This window comes from Eleutherodactylus coqui, chromosome 9 (assembly GCF_035609145.1).
Source record: "Eleutherodactylus coqui strain aEleCoq1 chromosome 9, aEleCoq1.hap1, whole genome shotgun sequence".
NCBI classification, from domain to species: domain Eukaryota; kingdom Metazoa; phylum Chordata; class Amphibia; order Anura; family Eleutherodactylidae; genus Eleutherodactylus; species Eleutherodactylus coqui.
This window is the reverse complement of record NC_089845.1, coordinates 177,274,483-177,294,366: the sequence shown is the minus strand read 5'-3', so window position 1 is coordinate 177,294,366 and position 19,884 is coordinate 177,274,483. Positions and strand designations below refer to the sequence as shown.

At 44.2% G+C, this 19,884-nt stretch overlaps 1 protein-coding gene across 1 annotated transcript in view; it reads left to right on the top strand.

The window, feature by feature from the left end:
- Positions 1-19,884, top strand: part of MTSS1 (MTSS I-BAR domain containing 1) — a 320,701-nt gene that overhangs the window by 80,822 nt on the left and 219,995 nt on the right. The window contains exon 3 of the mRNA XM_066578922.1: positions 4,576-4,649. Coding sequence (XP_066435019.1) covers positions 4,576-4,649 — 74 coding nt within the window. The remainder of the gene's footprint in view (positions 1-4,575; positions 4,650-19,884) is intronic.

The following is a 19,884-nucleotide window of genomic DNA, read 5'->3' as shown; positions in this document are numbered from 1 at the left end:
CCGGCGTCTTCATACTCACCTGCTGAAGATGGCCGCCGGGATCCTCTGTCTTCATGGACCGCAGGGCTTCTGTGCGGTCCATTGCCGATTCCAGTCTCCTGATTGGCTGGAATCGGCACGTGACGGGGCGGAGCTACACGGAGCTACACGGAGCCCCATAGAGAAGAGGAGAAGACCCGGACTGCGCAAGCGCGGCTAATTTGGCCATCGGAGGGCGAAAATTAGTCGGCACCATGGAGACGAGGACGCTAGCAACGGAACAGGTAAGTATAAAACTTTTTATAACTTCTGTATGGCTCATAATTAATGCACAATGTACATTACAAAGTGCATTATTATGGCCATGCAGAAGTGTATAGACCCACTTGCTGCCTCGGGACATCTCCTTTAATGCTCGAAGCTCTAGAACCAATATTTACAAAGTTCTCGCTGATTTTCAAATGCCGGATCCAAAACTTTCAGTTATTATGTGTAAATAATTTTTTGGGAAATCCCGCGATTTTATAAGAGTTCTGGGTAGCACCTCAAGAGTTCTGAAGAAAACTCTTAATGCTCGAAGCTCTAATACCCATATTTACAAAGTTCTCGCTGATTTATTAATATCATTTTTGGAAGTTAGCACCGCAGAGATACATTTGTTGATTTTTTTGCCTAATTCGCTAGAACTATTTTAAAAATTAATAGGGAACTCTAGAACTCTTTGGGGTGCATCCAGAACTCATAAAAAAAATAACTTTTTTGAAAGATGGGGTGCTGACTTCTCCGCTCGCGGGATATAAATGGCATCATGCTGCGATTACCACAGTTCTCTGTGGTGAGTCTGTCAGCTCTCTTCCCCTGCGGCCGTGGACAGGGGGCCTCAGTGTGCTGAATGGCTGTGGAGAAAGTCAAAGTTGCCCACAGGCTTTTTCCTCTTCAAAGTCATGTTAAAAACCTCACCCTTCACCATGCCAAACAAGTTTATTTCACCTCCCTCGTATATTCACTATCCCATAACACCAATCGACTTTTTGATACATTCCACTTCCTCATCAGCCCCAAAGAACAGGCTCCCTGTGACAGATCTCAATGCTGGAGAGCTAGCCGCCTATTTCAAAGAAAAAAAAATAAAAACCTTCAAAAAGAAATGGCTGAAAACTGCACGGTCCCGGTCTCTTTAGCACCATATCCATCATTTACTTTCTATACTAGAACCAATGACAGAGAAAAAGGTCTCCAGACTGCTCTCCTCCGCTAGTGGCCCAACCACCTGCACTAGCGACTTTCTCCCCTCACACCTCCTCCGATCCCTTTACCTGGCTGTCATTACCCACCTCTCCACCATCTGCAACCTTTCCCTGTCCTCTGGCATCTTCGCCTCCTCATTCAAACACTCTATCATTTCCCCTCTGCTAAAAAAAAGCAACTCTTGACCCGACCGATGCCGCCAATTACCGACCCGTCTCCAACCTTCCCTTCATCTCCAGATTACTAGAACGCTTGATCTACGCCCGCCTCACACGCTTTCTCTCTGACAACTCTCTAATTGACCCTCTACAGTCTGGCTTCCATCCCATACATTCGACCGAAATCGCCCTCACAAAAGTATCAAACGACCTGCAGACAGGCCAAATCAAGGGGCGACTACTCCCTACTAATCCTACGCTGTGCTTAACACTGTCAACCATAACCTCCTCCTTGCTATGCTTCGCTCCATCGGCTGAAGGACACTGTCCTCTCCTGGTTCTCCGCCTAGCTCTCTGACCGCTCCTTCAGAGTCTCCTTCACTGACTCTACCTCCTCTCCCACTTGCTGTTGGGGTCCCCCAGGGCTCAGTCCTCGGCCCCCTTCTTTTCGCTCCCCCTTGCTGTCAGGATACCCTAGGGTTCTGTCATTAGTCCCTTCCTTCTCTCTATCTAGACAGCGCCAATCGGACAAACCATCCACAGATTCGGTCTCCAATACCATCTCTACACTGGTGATACCCAGTTATACACGTCCTCCCGTGACATCACAGCATCGGTCCTCCAAAATCTCACTGACTGTCTGTCTGTCCGCTGTCTCTAACACCAGGTCCTCCCTCTTTTCTAACTTGACCTCTGTAAAACTGCTCAATGGCCCCCGCACCAGACTCTCCGCTCTCCAATCCATACTAAATGCAGCAACCAGGCTCATCTTCCTGTCCAGCCGCTTCTCAGATGCCTTTGCACTATGGCAGTCACTGCACTGGCTACCCAGTCACTGCAGAACTAAATTCAAACTTCTCACCGTCACCCACAAAGCTCTCCATGGCGCTGCACCACCGTACATCGCCTCCCTCCTGTCCGGACACCACCCAGCCCACGCTCCACTCCACCGTACATCGCCTCCCTCCTGTCCGGACACCACCCAGCCCACGCTCCGCTCCACCGTACATCGCCTCCCTCCTGTCCGGACACCACCCAGCCCACGCTCCGCTCCACCGTACATCGCCTCCCTCCTGTCCGGACACCACCCAGCCCACGCTCCGCTCCACCGTACATCGCCTCCCTCCTGTCCGGACACCACCCAGCCCACGCTGCGCTCCACCGTACATCGCCTCCCTCCTGTCCGGACACCACCCAGCCCACGCTGCGCTCCACCGTACATCGCCTCCCTCCTGTCCGGACACCACCCAGCCCACGCTCCGCTCCACCGTACATCGCTTCCCTCCTGTCCGTACACCACCCAGCCCACGCTCCGCTCCACCGTACATCGCCTCCCTCCTGTCCGGACACCACCTAGCCCACGCTCCGCTCCACCGTACATCGCCTCCCTCCTGTCCGGACACCACCCAGCCCACGCTCCGCTCCACCGTACATCGCTTCCCTCCTGTCCGTACACCACCCAGCCCACGCTCCGCTCCACCGTACATCGCCTCCCTCCTGTCCGGACACCACCCAGCCCATGCTCCGCTCCACCGTACATCGCCTCCCTCCTGTCCGGACACCACCCAGCCCACGCTCCGCTCCACCGTACATCGCTTCCCTCCTGTCCGTACACCACCCAGCCCACGCTCCGCTCCACCGTACATCGCCTCCCTCCTGTCCGGACACCACCCAGCCCACGCTCCGCTCCACCGTACATCGCTTCCCTCCTGTCCGGACACCACCCAGCCCACGCTCCGCTCCACCGTACATCGCCTCCCTCCTGTCCGGACACCACCCAGCCCACGCTGCGCTCCACCGTACATCGCCTCCCTCCTGTCCGGACACCACCCAGCCCACGCTCCGCTCCACCGTACATCGCTTCCCTCCTGTCCGTACACCACGCAGCCCACGCTCCGCTCCACCGTACATCGCTTCCCTCCTGTCCGTACACCACCCAGCCCACGCTCCGCTCCACCGTACATCGCTTCCCTCCTGTCCGTACATCACCCAGCCCGCTCACTCCGATCCGCTAACACACTCAGACTAAACACCCCTCTAATATGAACCTCACATGCTCGCCTCTAGGACTTCTCTAGAGCTGCACCAATCCTCTGGAACGTTCTACACCAAGGCATCCGGACAATCCCTGATGCACGGAACTTCAGATGCATCCTAAAAACGCACCTCATCAGGGAGGCTTACAAAATCTCCTGACCTAGTCCCCCATCCACAATATGCTCCCTGCCCCTCCCTATGACTCCCCGCACTTCCACATGTAGTCTTTCATACTGCTTGTGTCACCCCAGCCCCGTCTCTCTCCAGATAAGTGTATACCACATGTAATTGTCGTATTGTTTGCGTCCCCCGCGCTCTGGAAGCGCGGCGGAACAAGTTGGTGCCATGCACAGAAACTTTGATTTTTTTAAAGTCCAGAATTGTAGTGCTGATCTCTAACGTATGAGGTGCTACTAAGTGCACAGCTTCATGTGCTGAAGCAATCTTCCCGCTTGCAGTGATTCTTTGCTCTTCCCAGAATGCACAGGGAATATGCAAACGATCTTCCTGCAGCTCCAATCTCTGGTATGGCGATATCCTCTGTCTATGGGCACATTCACATGACCATATCCGTAAAACGCTGTGTTGTACTGGTCTGTGTGAGCCGGCAGAGACCGCGTCTGGCAGCGAGTGTTCTGCGCATGACCAGGTTTCTCGCGCTTGTGGTCATGCGCAGTGACGCTGTCTTTTTCTTTTTAAAGTCCTCACTCTGTTTCATATGTGTGAATCGCCGCCCATGCGCAATGTATCGTGTATGGGCAGCATCGCTTACACTGTCCATAGAAAGGCATAGGGCTCACACTGCGTGGTACGCGGAGAGATAGCCATTCACACGACCGTAATATGCGCCAAAATAACGGTCGTGTGAATGAGCCCTACCTCACGGCTCTCTCTGGTTAAAGCTATCACGGGCTCGGTGCTGAGGACAATGTTAAATGACACACTCAGCTCTGCTACTCCGACCACCACTTTGCAGCTGCAGTGAGAATATTCACATCTCGCTTTGGATCAGATGGAATTTCCAGCTTTTTAAAAACTAATTTTATCTAATTTTGTGAAATTTAGCGACAACCAACAAGCTCCCTACTGGCTCCTACGGGGGTTCGTCCAGGAGGGTCCTTAATACACTAATAACTATCATCCTTTTCTATAGGACCACCGTGGTGGCGGCTGCAGCATTCCTGGACGCCTTCCAGAAGGTAGCAGACATGGCAACCAACACTCGGGGTAAGTGGCCACGCCCAGGCATTAGGTTCCGCCCCCGCAGAGCACCAGCGCTGACGCGAAGCCCCTGTTGCTTCGCTGTAGTAATGTCCCATGATGCTTCATTTCTGTTTGCTGTGTTTTTACATCTTTCCACTGTAGGCGGGGCTTAGTTGTCACATGACCGCGTGAAGGAAGATACAAACTCTTCTGTAACGGCAGCTTTTACAGCTGGTTTTCCAGTTTTGACAGAATTTTTCTTTAACCCTTGTAATTAAAGGCTTTAATATTGATGGTTGATCCTTAATACAAGCCATCAATACTTAATCAGTCGGGTTTGAATCATCCGTTGAGTGAGGCGCAGCGCTGCGAACCGCATGAAATCTCCTCTGTTACTCCAATCACAACCAAAGCTGCATTGACGATCCTGTGTGCAGAACTTGTCGGCACTCCGCGGAGCTGCTGATCTACATGTGTAGGAAGAGATGCAATGACTATATATTGGCCGATGAGCCCCCTGGAGGTCCGTCGCGGTACTGCCAGATGTTTGTCTTTGTGTTCTTGTTGAAGGAGTTTTTGACCATTTTTGTCATTTCTGTCTTTTGCTGGAAAAGGTTGAAAACTTGTTTGTGCTGAGCTATCCAGAATTCTATTTGTTGAGTGAAGTTTTGCACCTCCCTTTTCTTCTGCTGGCCACTTGCTCGGGGGGGGGGGGGGGGGGGGGAGGGTGGAGGGTGGAGGGTGGTGGGTGGTCAACGGACCCCACAAATTGTAGAGATTTGTGGGGTACGTAAAAGGTAAGACTTACCTGGTGTGGAGCAGACGTCCGATGACAGGCGTCCACACTGTCAGTCCGAAGAGGCGCAATACAGCTTCATCCCTAGTCCCTAGAGATAGCGGCCGGGGGAGCCGCAGGCAGGAGGACCTCGCTCGAAGACACAGTAGACCAAGAACCCCGTGCTGGTGTGCACTGAGGATACAGATCTAATGATGGGTGTACCACCTAGAGGAGCCCTGTGTACATATGGGGCTCCCCTCAAACCAGGAACATCCCTAATAATGCATTACCAGCAACTTGGACCACCAGATCACTGCTTGAAAAAAGAGCCAGTTGTGCTGAGAAACGCGTTTCACTCCATTGGTTTTTCCCTCCATTTGTTGCATGTTTGTCTTTCTATCAATACATCAGTTGCTAGACCTCCCAGGACTCCCTCCTTTGGCTTATTAAGGATGTTCCTGGATTGAGGGGAGCCCCATATGTACACAGGGCTCCTCTAGGTGGTACACCCATCATTAGATCTGTATCCTCAGTGCACACCAGCGCGGGGTTCTTTACTACTGTCTTCGAGCGAGGTCCTCCTGCCTGTGGCCCCCGGCCGCTCTCCCTAAGGACTAGGGATCCTGCTCTGCTGGATGCTGTATTGCACCTCCTCGGACTGATGGTGTGGACGCCCGTCATCGGACGGCTCCTCCACACCAGGTAAGTCCTACATTTTTAGTCACCTACGTATTATTTTTAGTCACTTCTTTAAAGGAACCCTGTAGATGGGAGCGCGAGTCTGCTGACTCTATAAATATACGTCGCCAGGTGAGCTTTTTGCCTTCCTGCTGAAGTGCCAGTTTTTTGGATTCCACAACATCGCAGCTTTTGCCAGTCTTGTCTCAGGGAGTCGTAGAATGTGTCCAGAACAACGGAGTTGGCCCTCGGTGACTCGGGAACGGAGTGGCTGTGTACCAGAGCAGCTTTCACTTTCTTCATTGGTAACCCGTTCCTGGTAAATGACCTTAAATAGGTGCCAAAGACATCGCTGTTGGAAGACAGCAAGTCGCCGGCTGATGCGTGCGGCCGCCTTCCATGTGTCAGATGAAGATAGTCGGGATCACTATAGTGTTCAGAAGTGGTAGCGTTATTCGTGGTGCGAGCGAGGCGGTCGCCCACGCCTTCCCTGTAGGACGCTGGACATTGTTTGGCTTCTGCGTGCTGCCTGAGGGCGCTTCCAGATGGAGCGATGTATCGTTCGCTGAGTAGGGTCACAGATCGCTCATTCACTCGCTAAATCATTTAGTTGTTCCAATTTGCTGCATCGGTGAATGAGAACAACTGAACAAGCGGTATTTTACCCGGACGACGAGCGAACGACCCGAAGATCTGCGGGCCTGAATGAAACGAATGTTAAGCAAGCAAATTCTCATTCATCATTGGCTGCGCTTCCATGGAACAATTATCCTTCAAGTTCATCGAGTGATCTCCTTTATCGATCTGTGTAAAGTAGACGAACAGATCGCTGCTGGTAGAGCGTGAGATATTTGTGGGTGTGGCGAATCCGACGCGCATAATCTGTGTCGTCATCCATAACGCACATCTTACAACAAAGATAAGCGCGCACGCGGCGAGCGGTGATGGAACTACCGCATGTCGTTGGCTTGGCGTGCCTCTGCCCTTAACAGTAATTGGGCGTTTCAATCATTTATTGAGCAGATTTTAATTGCGGATTCCATGATCGCCGTCTGTGCGGAGATCCACTGTAAAACGTGGCCATTGAAAGTCTTGCATTTTCGAATTTTCCTTTACCCTCGCAGGTATGAATTGTGTATTCCGCGAGCAGAAGAACATTGCAGCCTGCTCGATTGTAGAGCGGATTCCGCACGGACGGCCTAGATAGATGCCTATCGATTGCGTATCAACAGCGGAAGGGCTCAGAATAGATTGGGGGGGAGGGGTGTTTCTTCTGCGCGGATGATGCGCTGTGCGTGCGCGCTTCCCCCTCACGTGAGCCCCGCCTGACGCTTCTACCGCTGCTCTCTATTCATCCATCAGCCGCCTGTTTACACGAATGATGATTTTTAGGTCCCCATGAAAGATCTAATCAGCATTAACCTAACAATTTCCCGCTGCTGGGTCGGTTGCTGCATGCCTTTACGCCTAACAAAGTGCTGTATCGAATGACTGGCGTGTAGAAGAACCGCTGCTTTGCGCTCTCGGGGCGCTCCTGTGGCCCACTAAGAAAATTGAGGGCGATTTATTCTTCCTTCCAAAAGTGAGTATTCGGCTATAAGTGTATCCAGTTTAGAACGCTACCTAATCCAAATGTTGATACTTTGTAGCGGTTGGAGGATTGTGGTGCGAGTGTGTTTAGCTCGCAGAGCATTGTCTAGGCTTGATGCAATTACAGCAGACCCTAACAGTTCTGGCATTGGCGCCATGATGTGTAATGATCCGCCGTTCGCCTTTGTGTCCATCACATGACCAAGAATGGTTTTTATTGACTGTATGTAAACAATGAAGGTTCCCATTCAATGACTGCAAGCAGAGATCTTAACACAGGGAGCAATTGGTACAGAAAGTGTAGTGAAATACAAGGAATATTGCTGATATTGTACGGCCGCGTTTCCTGTCCTTGTTGAAGGGATGAATCGGGTTCCGGGTATTGGCAATGCGCCGGCGTCGTGACCGCATGAAGCCGCTGGGTGAGTCTACAGAGTGTTGCGTGTCCTGCTTTTCTCTCCTCACTTTGAAGGTCGGACATTAAAGCTTATTATTTTGCATTCGTGTCAGACCTAAATTAGTGCTGCTTTGATGCTCTTCGCCAAGGGTTTCACCAACGTAAGGGATGCAGCAGTTGCCATGGCAACCGACTTGAGTTCACCGTCCAGCGCGGTAGCTGGCAGGCGATAGGACGAAAGGAGATCTCCTCTGCATCTTGCATGAAATGAACACGTTGTGACAGAGCTGATGCCGGCTGCGCGGTGCGCCGGGCCCACGGGGCCTCTGGGCGGGGAAGCAGTCGCTCTGCATTGGAGGACATGACATGATTTCTGCTACCTATAGGGGAACCAGCGTAGCTCCCTGACCTTAAAATATTTTTGCCATTTCATGGAATTTGACTTTTTAGTCCATTTTCTTTTCTGTATTTAAAGGGCAAGTTCCATTTCTTTTTGATCCCTGCGGCCGACCAAATAAAAAAGATCATTATACTGTTTGGCAAAATCTAATGAGCGGGGAGCGCGGTCCGGCCACCGCGCCGCAGGGATGTCTGCCTTGTCAGTTGTTGCAGCAGTCCCCAACTTCTGCCACCAGGGAAGGGGCCATGTTGGATAGCGATCTGCCCAATTCCTGCTTCCCCCGGGAGATAAACTGATGCCCGGCCCTTTTACACGGAACGATTAGCGCATGTTCTCGCTGCATCACGGGAATCTACAAGATGAAAGCTTGCAGCGACTGAATGCAGAACGATCACTGAGGTTCTGCAGCCATAAAGGCTCCACACGGATCGGCCCATGGCGTAACTACAGGGGATGCGGTGGTCCTGGGCCCAGGACCCTTTAGCTACACCCCTGTGAGCAGGCAGGGTCCTCGATGTCCATCCCTGACAGCGTTGATGGGTCTAATATCTGATATCAGCAGTTGGGGATTTAGGCTCTTGGGCTGCTCTCGCATCACCCGCTTCTTTCCGCAAGTAGCATGGCGTTTGACGCCTCCATTGTTTTTAATGGGGCTTCGCAGACCAGCGATTTGTTCTGGAGTGCTGTCTGCTTTAACGCACCTCATCACCCGTCACAATGATGGAGTGCGTTAAGAAATGCTGTCAAACTCTGTAACCCTCAAACGCCGTGCCAAATTGCGGGAAAATGTTGTGGTTTTAGATGGGGTGTTGTGTGAGAGCAGCCTTAGGGCCGTGCATGGTTCTCAAATCAAGTTGTATATCCTCTTTTACCAACCAGCTATATATCAGTCTACTCGGACAAGGTCGCTTTAACCCTCCGCTGTCGCCACGACGTGGGTATTCTCAGCAGAAGTCCGCGCACGGACGCAGCAGCAGTCGCTCAGCTGCCGATTCCAACAATGAGAGTCCCAAAAATAGGCCCTTCTTTACTTCTCCTAATTAGTTCCCTTTTCCTTCAGTCCCCTGGACGTTCACATGCGTGTGCTGCTACATACTACATGGACAACATGGTTAGAGTCATCTTGCCTTTATCTGGGTTCCTTCAGAAAAGTTAGCAGGCGCTTTATTTATTTACTTCTTAAACAACCCCAAAATACGAATATAAGAATAAGGGCAGGCGGATCTGGCGGGAACATCTGTTCTTGGGATCAAGGACGAGAGTCACTTTATCTAGTCAGTACGCCTTCAGGACTATCCTAAAGCACGGCTGGACTTCTGTGCCCCATTACATGACATTCAGGGGCTGAAACCTAACAGTTTGTATTTAGTAGCTCCAGAAACCCTTTGCTATCCCCGCTCACGTCCGGATAGTCCTATTTGTATGTGTGTATGTTACAGGATCTCCCCCATCATCTCCTCCTTCATACCCAGCTGGTTAAAAAAAATTAAAATCAACAACTTGTCAGACCCAGATGGAATAAACCAAAGGGTTCCTAGGGAACTGAGTGACGTGATTTCTTATATTTAGGGACTCTATAGAGACCGGGGTTGTACCACTGGATTGATGCATTGCCCATGTGGTTCCAATATACAAAAATGGGTCAAGAATAGAGCCTGGTAACTACAGGCCGGCAAGTCTCACTTTTAGGCTGCCTATCCACGGGCGGGTTTTCATTGCGTTCCCTGTGGCGATAATCCCCTGTCCACGAGCAGAGAAAGATTGCGATTCTCCGCACGTGGCAGGCAAATCGCAGCATGCTGCGATTTGCCGCGATTCTCCGCGGTCCTCCGGGGTCAGCCTATATGTCAGATAGGCTGACAGCGGAAATCCCTCTGCCGGCTCCTGCTTCTGGGCGGCGGAGATCCGCCGCGGGATACCGCAACGCCCGTGGACAGGCAGCCTAATAATTGGAAAAATGAAGCCATCGTGGAGTACCTGAAAGAAAACAATGGCCTAACTGCTCATCAGCACGGGCTCATGCGGGTGGACATATGTTGTTTTTTGACATTACTATGTTACAAGCGTGTAGGGAAAGTATCAACGCAGATTGCAGATGGGATTCAGCATGAAAACCGATTATCTTATTCCATTAGCGTATTCCTGATACTTCTAAGAACGGCGGCTGTTTTAGTCTCCGTCTCTATTGTACGCGTGTAAATGTGAGTTCCCAAGGTTGACTGACGAGAACGGACATTCGCACAAGGTCTCTCTGACAGATGTAATGGCAAAAGCAAAACTGAGGAAATAAGGCTTTTAGCGGCGGACCGCCGCTGGATCGCGCAGGTTCTCCATAGACGCAGGATTAGGTTTTCTGTTTGCGTGTAAAAGTCAGCAAAAAACGAAACGGAAGCGAGAGCGCAGCGCTCTCCCCGTGGACGGCCGCTTGGGATGGCTCTCATGTTGGAAGGTTCATCTTTTGTGTTCGGGTCTCCGGGCGGCAGCTGCTGCTTTGTGTGTTTCACAGTATAGAATTGTGCGCATCTAGAAGCCTGCGGGCCGGTGGAAGGAGCCGCCTCAACAGAAGAGATCGGAGGCAGCTGCTTACACTGCTATATATATTCCTGTAAGATGTCCTAACTTGGGTTTTCTGCCCTAGATAAGCTCCTATTTCATTTAGACGATTAGTGAATTCTGACTTCGAGCGGCCCGTCTCCATTCAGGACTGTCATGCCTCGGCCATCATAGAGACCGGTTACAAAGGAAGACTTGTCCTGTATTACAGAGGCAACTTATTGATATGATTGGGTGTTATGCCTCGTTTGGCCTGTGGAGGCACTGCAGGAAAACTGAACACTTCCCCACCGGTTACAGCTGATTGCTGGGGTCCCAGGAGGTGGCCACTTAGATCATTTTCTTGCCATGGGATCCTTCCTTGTAGGGATTGTCAAACGTGAAGAATACTTTTAAAGAAGCATTAAGTCTCACACTGATACCGGCTACGATCATTCACAAATAAGTATGGACATCTTTCTGGAAGGTTTCGGAAGCATACCTGAGATAAAGCTGGAATTATGGAGGCAGCATTTGTTCTGGACTTCCTATCAGACCTCCCAAAAACACAAGCGTCCTCTCCCTCCTGATACCGGGGCTTGCAGATTTAGATATGGGCCTTAAAGGGGTTCTCGGCACTTCTAGAAGGATCCTGGGCAATAAGGTGATGACCGTGTCTTCCTGCCGGGACCACACACAATTGGCTGGAATCTGTGCGGAGTCTGCAGTATATGGCATCCTTTCATTCAGATTATCGCTGAATCATGTGACTTCGTGTAAATGCTCGCCGCGATCGAATGATTATTCTCTGGCTTCTCGTTCGTTGTTCCCATCAGCCTTCAGCGATGAGCTACTCTTTGCAGTCAATAGAGGCGGATGGTGACCTCCATCCATGAAAGCACCGCAGCGATTATTGTAGGGTCGATAGTTGGGGGGCTTTTTACAAGTGTTGATTATTGCGTAAATCTCTCATTAGATAAAGCGGTTTACGCAATAATCACGCAGGGTGATCACATGCAGCGAAAGAAGGATCCGCCATGATAAGACCGTGAAGTCCTGCATCATTAAACAGGCAGTCGCTCCTCTATGGCAATCGCCTGTTTACTGTGAATGGAGGCGCGCTGGAACAACCTCCATTTATTCCACCTTTATCCCCCGAGCGATGGTTCCCGTACAGGACAGTCCAGTGTAGAAGGGGTTAAGTGTTTCTCTGCAGCGTTTCCACAGGGAAAGCTAAAGCAGCACATTGAGGTGGAGATACATGTTGAGATAAGCAGTGCCGGTGACTGTGGCCGCGCTGACGCTGGCGATCTTGTGAAACCTATTCTATTTTGAGGTTAATCTCTGCGCATAAGAATCATGATCCAACTTTCCTGAGACTCTGAGTGGCACATAAATTCAAAACTACAACTCCTTCCTCTTAGTTCTCTGCTAAAGTTGGAATTCTACTGTACATGATTCTGGAAGCGTAGGATGAAAAAGTAATGGATTTCTGCAGTGCATGGAAACGTGGATCCAGGCACCCGAAGAGTTAACCAGAGCCAGATTAGTTTAACAGCCAGAGAACTGAGCCGACTCTTCCCTGGAAAGAACTGCCATCACTGCGAAGTGCATTACTGTGTTATCCTCATCCAGCTACTACTGGAGTAAACATGAAAGATTAATACACGCGCTTTATGTTGCTAGAAGATAAACCCAGAAGAATCAGGTCAACTTACCTCCGACTTACTGCACACCGACGCAGAGCGCAGCGGTCACTAGAACAAGAAACATGCTTTGTATTGCTTACCAAGAATAGTTAGAGAAGTGAATAACAAGAATGTACAAGAATATAACTACTATAATACTGCCTCCTATGTACAAGAATATAACTACTATAATACTGCTCCTATGTACAAGAATATAACTAGTATAATACTGCTCCTATGTACAAGAATATAACTAGTATAATACTGCCCCCTATGTACAAGAATATAACTACTATAATACTGCCCCCCTATGTACAAGAATATAACTACTATAATACTGCCCCTATGTACAAGAATATAACTACTATAATACTGCCCCCTATGTACAAGAATATAACTACTATAATACTGCCCCCTATGTACAAGAATATAACTACTATAATACTGCCCCCTATGTACAAGAATATAACTACTATAATACTGCCCCCTATGTACAAGAATATAACTACTATAATACTGCCCCCTATGTACAAGAATATAACTACTATAATACTGCCCCCTATGTACAAGAATATAATTACTATATTACTGCCCCTATGTACAAGAATATAACTACTATAATACTGCCCCCTATGTACAAGAATATAACTACTATAATACTGCTCCCTATGTACAAGAATATAACTACTATAATACTGCCCCCTATGTACAAGAATATAACTACTATAATACTGCCCCCTATGTACAAGAATATAACTACTATAATACTGCCCCCTATGTACAAGAATATAACTACTATAATACTGCCCCCTATGTACAAGAATATAATTACTATATTACTGCCCCTATGTACAAGAATATAACTACTATAATACTGCTCCTATGTACAAGAATATAACTACTATAATACTGCTCCTTATGTACAAGAATATAACTACTATAATACTGCTCCTATGTACAAGAATATAACTGCTATAATACTGCCTCCTATGTACAAGAATATAACTACTATAATACTGCTCCCTATGTACAAGAATATAACTACTATAATACTGCTCCTATGTACAAGAATATAACTACTATAATACTGCCTCCTATGTACAAGAATATAACTACTATAATACTACCTCCTATGTACAAGAATATAACTACTATAATACTGCCCCTATGTACAAGAATATAACTACTATAATACTGCCCCCTATGTACAAGAATATAACTACTATAATACTGCCTCCTATGTACAAGAATATAACTACTATAATACTGCTCCTATGTACAAGAATATAACTACTATAATACTACCTCCTATGTACAAGAATATAACTACTATAATACTGCCCCTATGTACAAGAATATATCTACTATAATACTGCCTTCTATATACAAGAATATAACTACTATAATACTGCCCCCTATGTACAAGAATATAACTACTATAATACTGCCCCCTATGTACAAGAATATAACTACTATAATACTGCTCCTATGTACAAGGATATGACTACTATAATACTGCTCCTATGTACAAGGATATGACTACTATAATACTGCCCCCTATGTACAAGAATATAACTACTACAATACTGCTCCTATGTACAAGAATATAACTACTATAATACTGCTCCTATGTACAAGGATATGACTACTATAATACTGCCCCCTATGTACAAGAATATAACTACTATAATACTGCCTCCTATGTACAAGAATATAACAACTATAATACTGCCCCCTATGTACAAGAATATAACTACTATAATACTGCCTCCTATGTACAAGAATATAACTACTATAATACTGCCCCCTATGTACAAGAATATAACTACTATAATACTGCCCCCCTATGTACAAGAATATAACTACTATAATACTGCCCGCTATGTACAAGAATATAACTACTATAATACTGCCCCCTATGTACAAGAATATAACTACTATAATACTGCCTCCTATGTACAAGAATATAACTACTATAATACTGCCCCCTATGTACAAGAATATAACTACTATAATACTGCCCCCTATGTACAAGAATATAACTACTATAATACTGCCCCCTATGTACAAAGAATATAACTACTATAATACTGCCCCCTATGTACAAGAATATAACTACTATAATACTGCCCCCTATGTACAAGAATATAACTACTATAATACTGCCCCCTATGTACAAGAATATAACTACTATAATACTGCCCCCTATGTACAAGAATATAACTACTATAATACTGCTCCTATGTACAAGAATATAACTACTATAATACTGCCCCTATGTGCAAGAATATAACTACTATAATACTGCCCCCTATGTAACAGAATATACCTACTATAATACTGCCCCCTATGTACAAGAATATAACAACTATAATACTGCTCCTATGTACAAGAATATATCAGGTACAAGAATACAACTACTATAATACTGCCCCCTATGTACAAGAATATAACTACTATAATACTGCTCCCTATGTACAAGAATATAACTACTATAATACTGCCCCTATGTACAAGAATATAACTACTATAATACTGCCCCCTATGTACAAGACTATGACTGCTATAATACTGCCCCCTATGTACAAGACTATGACTGCTATAATACTGACCCCTATGTACAAGAATATAACTACTATAATACTGCTCCCTATGTACAAGAATATAACTACTATAATACTGCCCCTATGTACAAGAATATAACTACTATAATACGTGCCCCCTACGGTACAAGAATATAACTACTATAATACTGCCCTCTATGTACAAGAATATAACTACTATAATACTGCTCCTATGTACAAGAATATAACTACTATAATACTGCCCCCTATGTACAAGAATATAACTACTATAATACTGCCCCCTATGTACAAGGAATATAACTACTATAATACTGCCCCTATGTACAAGAATATAACTACTATAATACTGCTCCTATGTACAAGAATATAACTACTATAATACTTCCCCTATGTACAAGGAATATAATTACTATAATACTGCTCCCTATGTACAAGAATATAACTACTATAATACTGCCCCCTATGTACAAGAATATAACTACTATAATACTGCCCCTATGTACAAGAATATAAGCTACTATAATACTGCCTCCTATGTACAAGAATATACCTACTATAATACTGCCCCCTATGTACAAGAATATAACTACTATAATACTGCCCCTATGTACAAGAATATAACTACTATAATACTGCCCCCTATGTACAAGAATATAACTACTATAATACTGCCCCCTATGTACAAGAATATAACTACTATAATACTGCCCCCTATGTACAAGAATATAACTACTATAATACTGCCCCCTATGTACAAGAATATAACTACTATAATACTGCCCCCTATGTACAAGAATATAACTACTATAATACTGCCCCCTATGTACAAGAATATAACTACTATAATACTGCCCCCTATGTACAAGAATATAACTACTATAATACTGCCCCCTATGTACAAGAATATAACTACTATAATACTGCCCCCTATGTACAAGAATATACCTACTATAATACTGCCCCCTATGTACAAGAATATACTATACACTACTAGATACTGCCCCCTATGTACAAGAATATAACTACTATAATACTGCCCCCTATGTACAAGAATATAACTACTATAATACTGCCCCCTATGTACAAGAATATAACTACTATAATACTGCCCCCTATGTACAAGAATATAACTACTATAATACTGCCCCTATGTACAAGAATATAACTACTATAATACTGCCCCCTATGTACAAGAATATAACTACTATAATACTGCCCCCTATGTACAAGAATATAACTACTATAATACTGCCCCCTATGTACAAGAATATAACTACTATAATACTGCCTCCCTATGTACAAGAATATAACTACTATAATACTGCCCCCCTATGTACAAGAATTATAACTACTATAATACTGCCTCCTATGTACAAGAATATAACTACTATAATACTGCCCCCTATGTACAAGAATATAACTACTATAATACTGCCTCCCTATGTACAAGAATATAACTACTATAATACTGCCCCCTATGTACAAGAATATAACTACTATAATACTGCCTCCCTATGTACAAGAATATAACTACTATAATACTGCCTCCTATGTACAAGAATATAACTACTATAATACTGCCCCCTATGTACAAGAATATAACTACTATAATACTGCCTCCTATGTACAAGAATATAACTACTATAATACTGCCTCCCTATGTACAAGAATATAACTACTATAATACTGCTCCTATGTACAAGAATATAACTACTATAATACTGCTCCCTATGTACAAGAATATAACTACTATAATACTGCTCCTATGTACAAGAATATAACTACTATAATACTGCCCCCTATGTACAAGAATATAACTACTATAATACTGCCTCCCCTATGTACAAGAATATAACTACTATAATACTGCCTCCCTATGTACAAGAATATAACTACTATAATACTGCCCCCCTATGTACAAGAATATAACTACTATAATACTGCCCCCTATGTACAAGAATATAACTACTATAATACTGCCCTCCTATGTACAAGAATATAACTACTATAATACTGCCTCCTATGTACAAGAATATAACTACTATAATACTGCCCCCTATGTACAAGAATATAACTACTATAATACTGCCTCCTATGTACAAGAATATAACTACTATAATACTGCCCGCTATGTACAAGAATATAACTACTATAATACTGCCCCCTATGTACAAGAATATAACTACTATAATACTGCCCGCTATGTACAAGAATATAACTACTATAATACTGCCCCCTATGTACAAGAATATAACTACTATAATACTGCCCCTATGTACAAGAATATAACTACTATAATACTGCCCCCTATGTACAAGAATATAACTACTATAATACTGCCCCCTATGTACAAGAATATAACTACTATAATACTGCCCCCTATGTACAAGAATTATCAGGTACAATACACTACTATAATACTGCCCCCTATGTACAAGAATATAACTACTATAATACTGCCCCCTATGTACAAGAAATATAACTACCTATAATACTGCCTCCTATGTACAAGAATATAACTACTATAATACTGCCCCCTATGTACAAGAATATAACTACTATAATACTGCTCCCTATGTACAAGAATATAACTACTATAATACTGCCCCCTATGTACAAGAATATAACTACTATAATACTGCCCCCTATGTACAAGAATATAACTACTATAATACTGCCCGCTATGTACAAGAATATAACTACTATAATACTGCCCCCTATGTACAAGAATATAACTACTATAATACTGCCCTCCTATGTACAAGAATATAACTACTATAATACTGCCCCCTATGTACAAGAATAATACTATAAAGTAAGTAAGAATCCTAAGTACAAATAATGAGTAGTAAGAAACTACTATAATACTGCTCCTATGTACAAGAATATAACTACTATAATACTGCCCCCTATGTACAAGAATATAACTACTTATAATACTGCCTCCTATGTACAAGAATATAACTACTATAATACTGCTCCTATGTACAAGAATATAACTACTATAATACTGCCCCCTATGTACAAGAATATAACTACTATAATACTGCTCCTATGTACAAGAATATAACTACTATAATACTGCCTCCTATGTACAAGAATATAACTACTATAATACTGCTCCTATGTACAAGAATATAACTACTATAATACTGCTCCCTATGTACAAGAATATAACTACTATAATACTGCTCCCTATGTACAAGAATATAACTACTATAATACTGCCCCCCTATGTACAAGAATATAACTACTATAATACTGCCCCCTATGTACAAGAATATAACTACTATAATACTGCCCCCCTATGTACAAGAATATAACTACTATAATACTGCCCGCTATGTACAAGAATATAACTACTATAATACTGCCTCCTATGTACAAGAATATAACTACTATAATACTGCCTCCTATGTACAAGGATATAACTACTATAATACTGCCCCCTATGTACAAGAATATAACTACTATAATACTGCCTCCTATGTACAAGAATATAACTACTATAATACTGCCCGCTATGTACAAGAATATAACTACTATAATACTGCCCCCTATGTACAAGAATATAACTACTATAATACTGCCCGCTATGTACAAGAATATAACTACTATAATACTGCCTCCTATGTACAAGAATATAACAACTATAATACTGCCCCCTATGTACAAGAATATAACTACTATAATACTGCCCCTATGTACAAGAATATAACTACTATAATACTGCCCCCTATGTACAAGAATATAACTACTATAATACTGCCCCCTATGTACAAGAATATAACTACTATAATACTGCCCCCTATGTACAAGAATATAACTACTATAACACTGCCCCCTATGTACAAGAATATAACTACTATAATACTGCTCCCTATGTACAAGAATATAACTACTATAATACTGCTCCCTATGTACAAGAATATAACTACTATAATACTGCCCCTATGTACAAGAATATAACTACTATAATACTGCCCCCTATGTACAAGAATATAACTACTATAATACTGCTCCCTATGTACAAGAATATAACTACTATAATACTGCTCCCTATGTACAAGAATATAACTACTATAATACTGCCCCTATGTACAAGAATATAACTACTATAATACTGCCCCCTATGTACAAGAATATAACTACTATAATACTGCCCCTATGTACAAGAATATAACTACTATAATACTGCCCCCTATGTACAAGAATATAAATACTGCCCCTATGTACAAGAATATAACTACTATAATACTGCCCCCTATGTACAAGAATATAACTACTATAATACTGCTCCCTATGTACAAGAATATAACTACTATAATACTGCTCCCTATGTACAAGAATATAACTATTATAATACTGCCCCTATGTACAAGAATATAACTACTATAATACTGCCCCCTATGTACAAGAATATAACTACTATAATACTGCCCCTATGTACAAGAATATAACTACTATAATACTGCCCCCTATGTACAAGAATATAACTACTATAATACTGCTCCCTATGTACAAAAATATAACTACTATAATACTGTCCCCTATGTACAAGACTATAACTACTATAATACTGCCCCCTATGTACAAGAATATAACTACTAT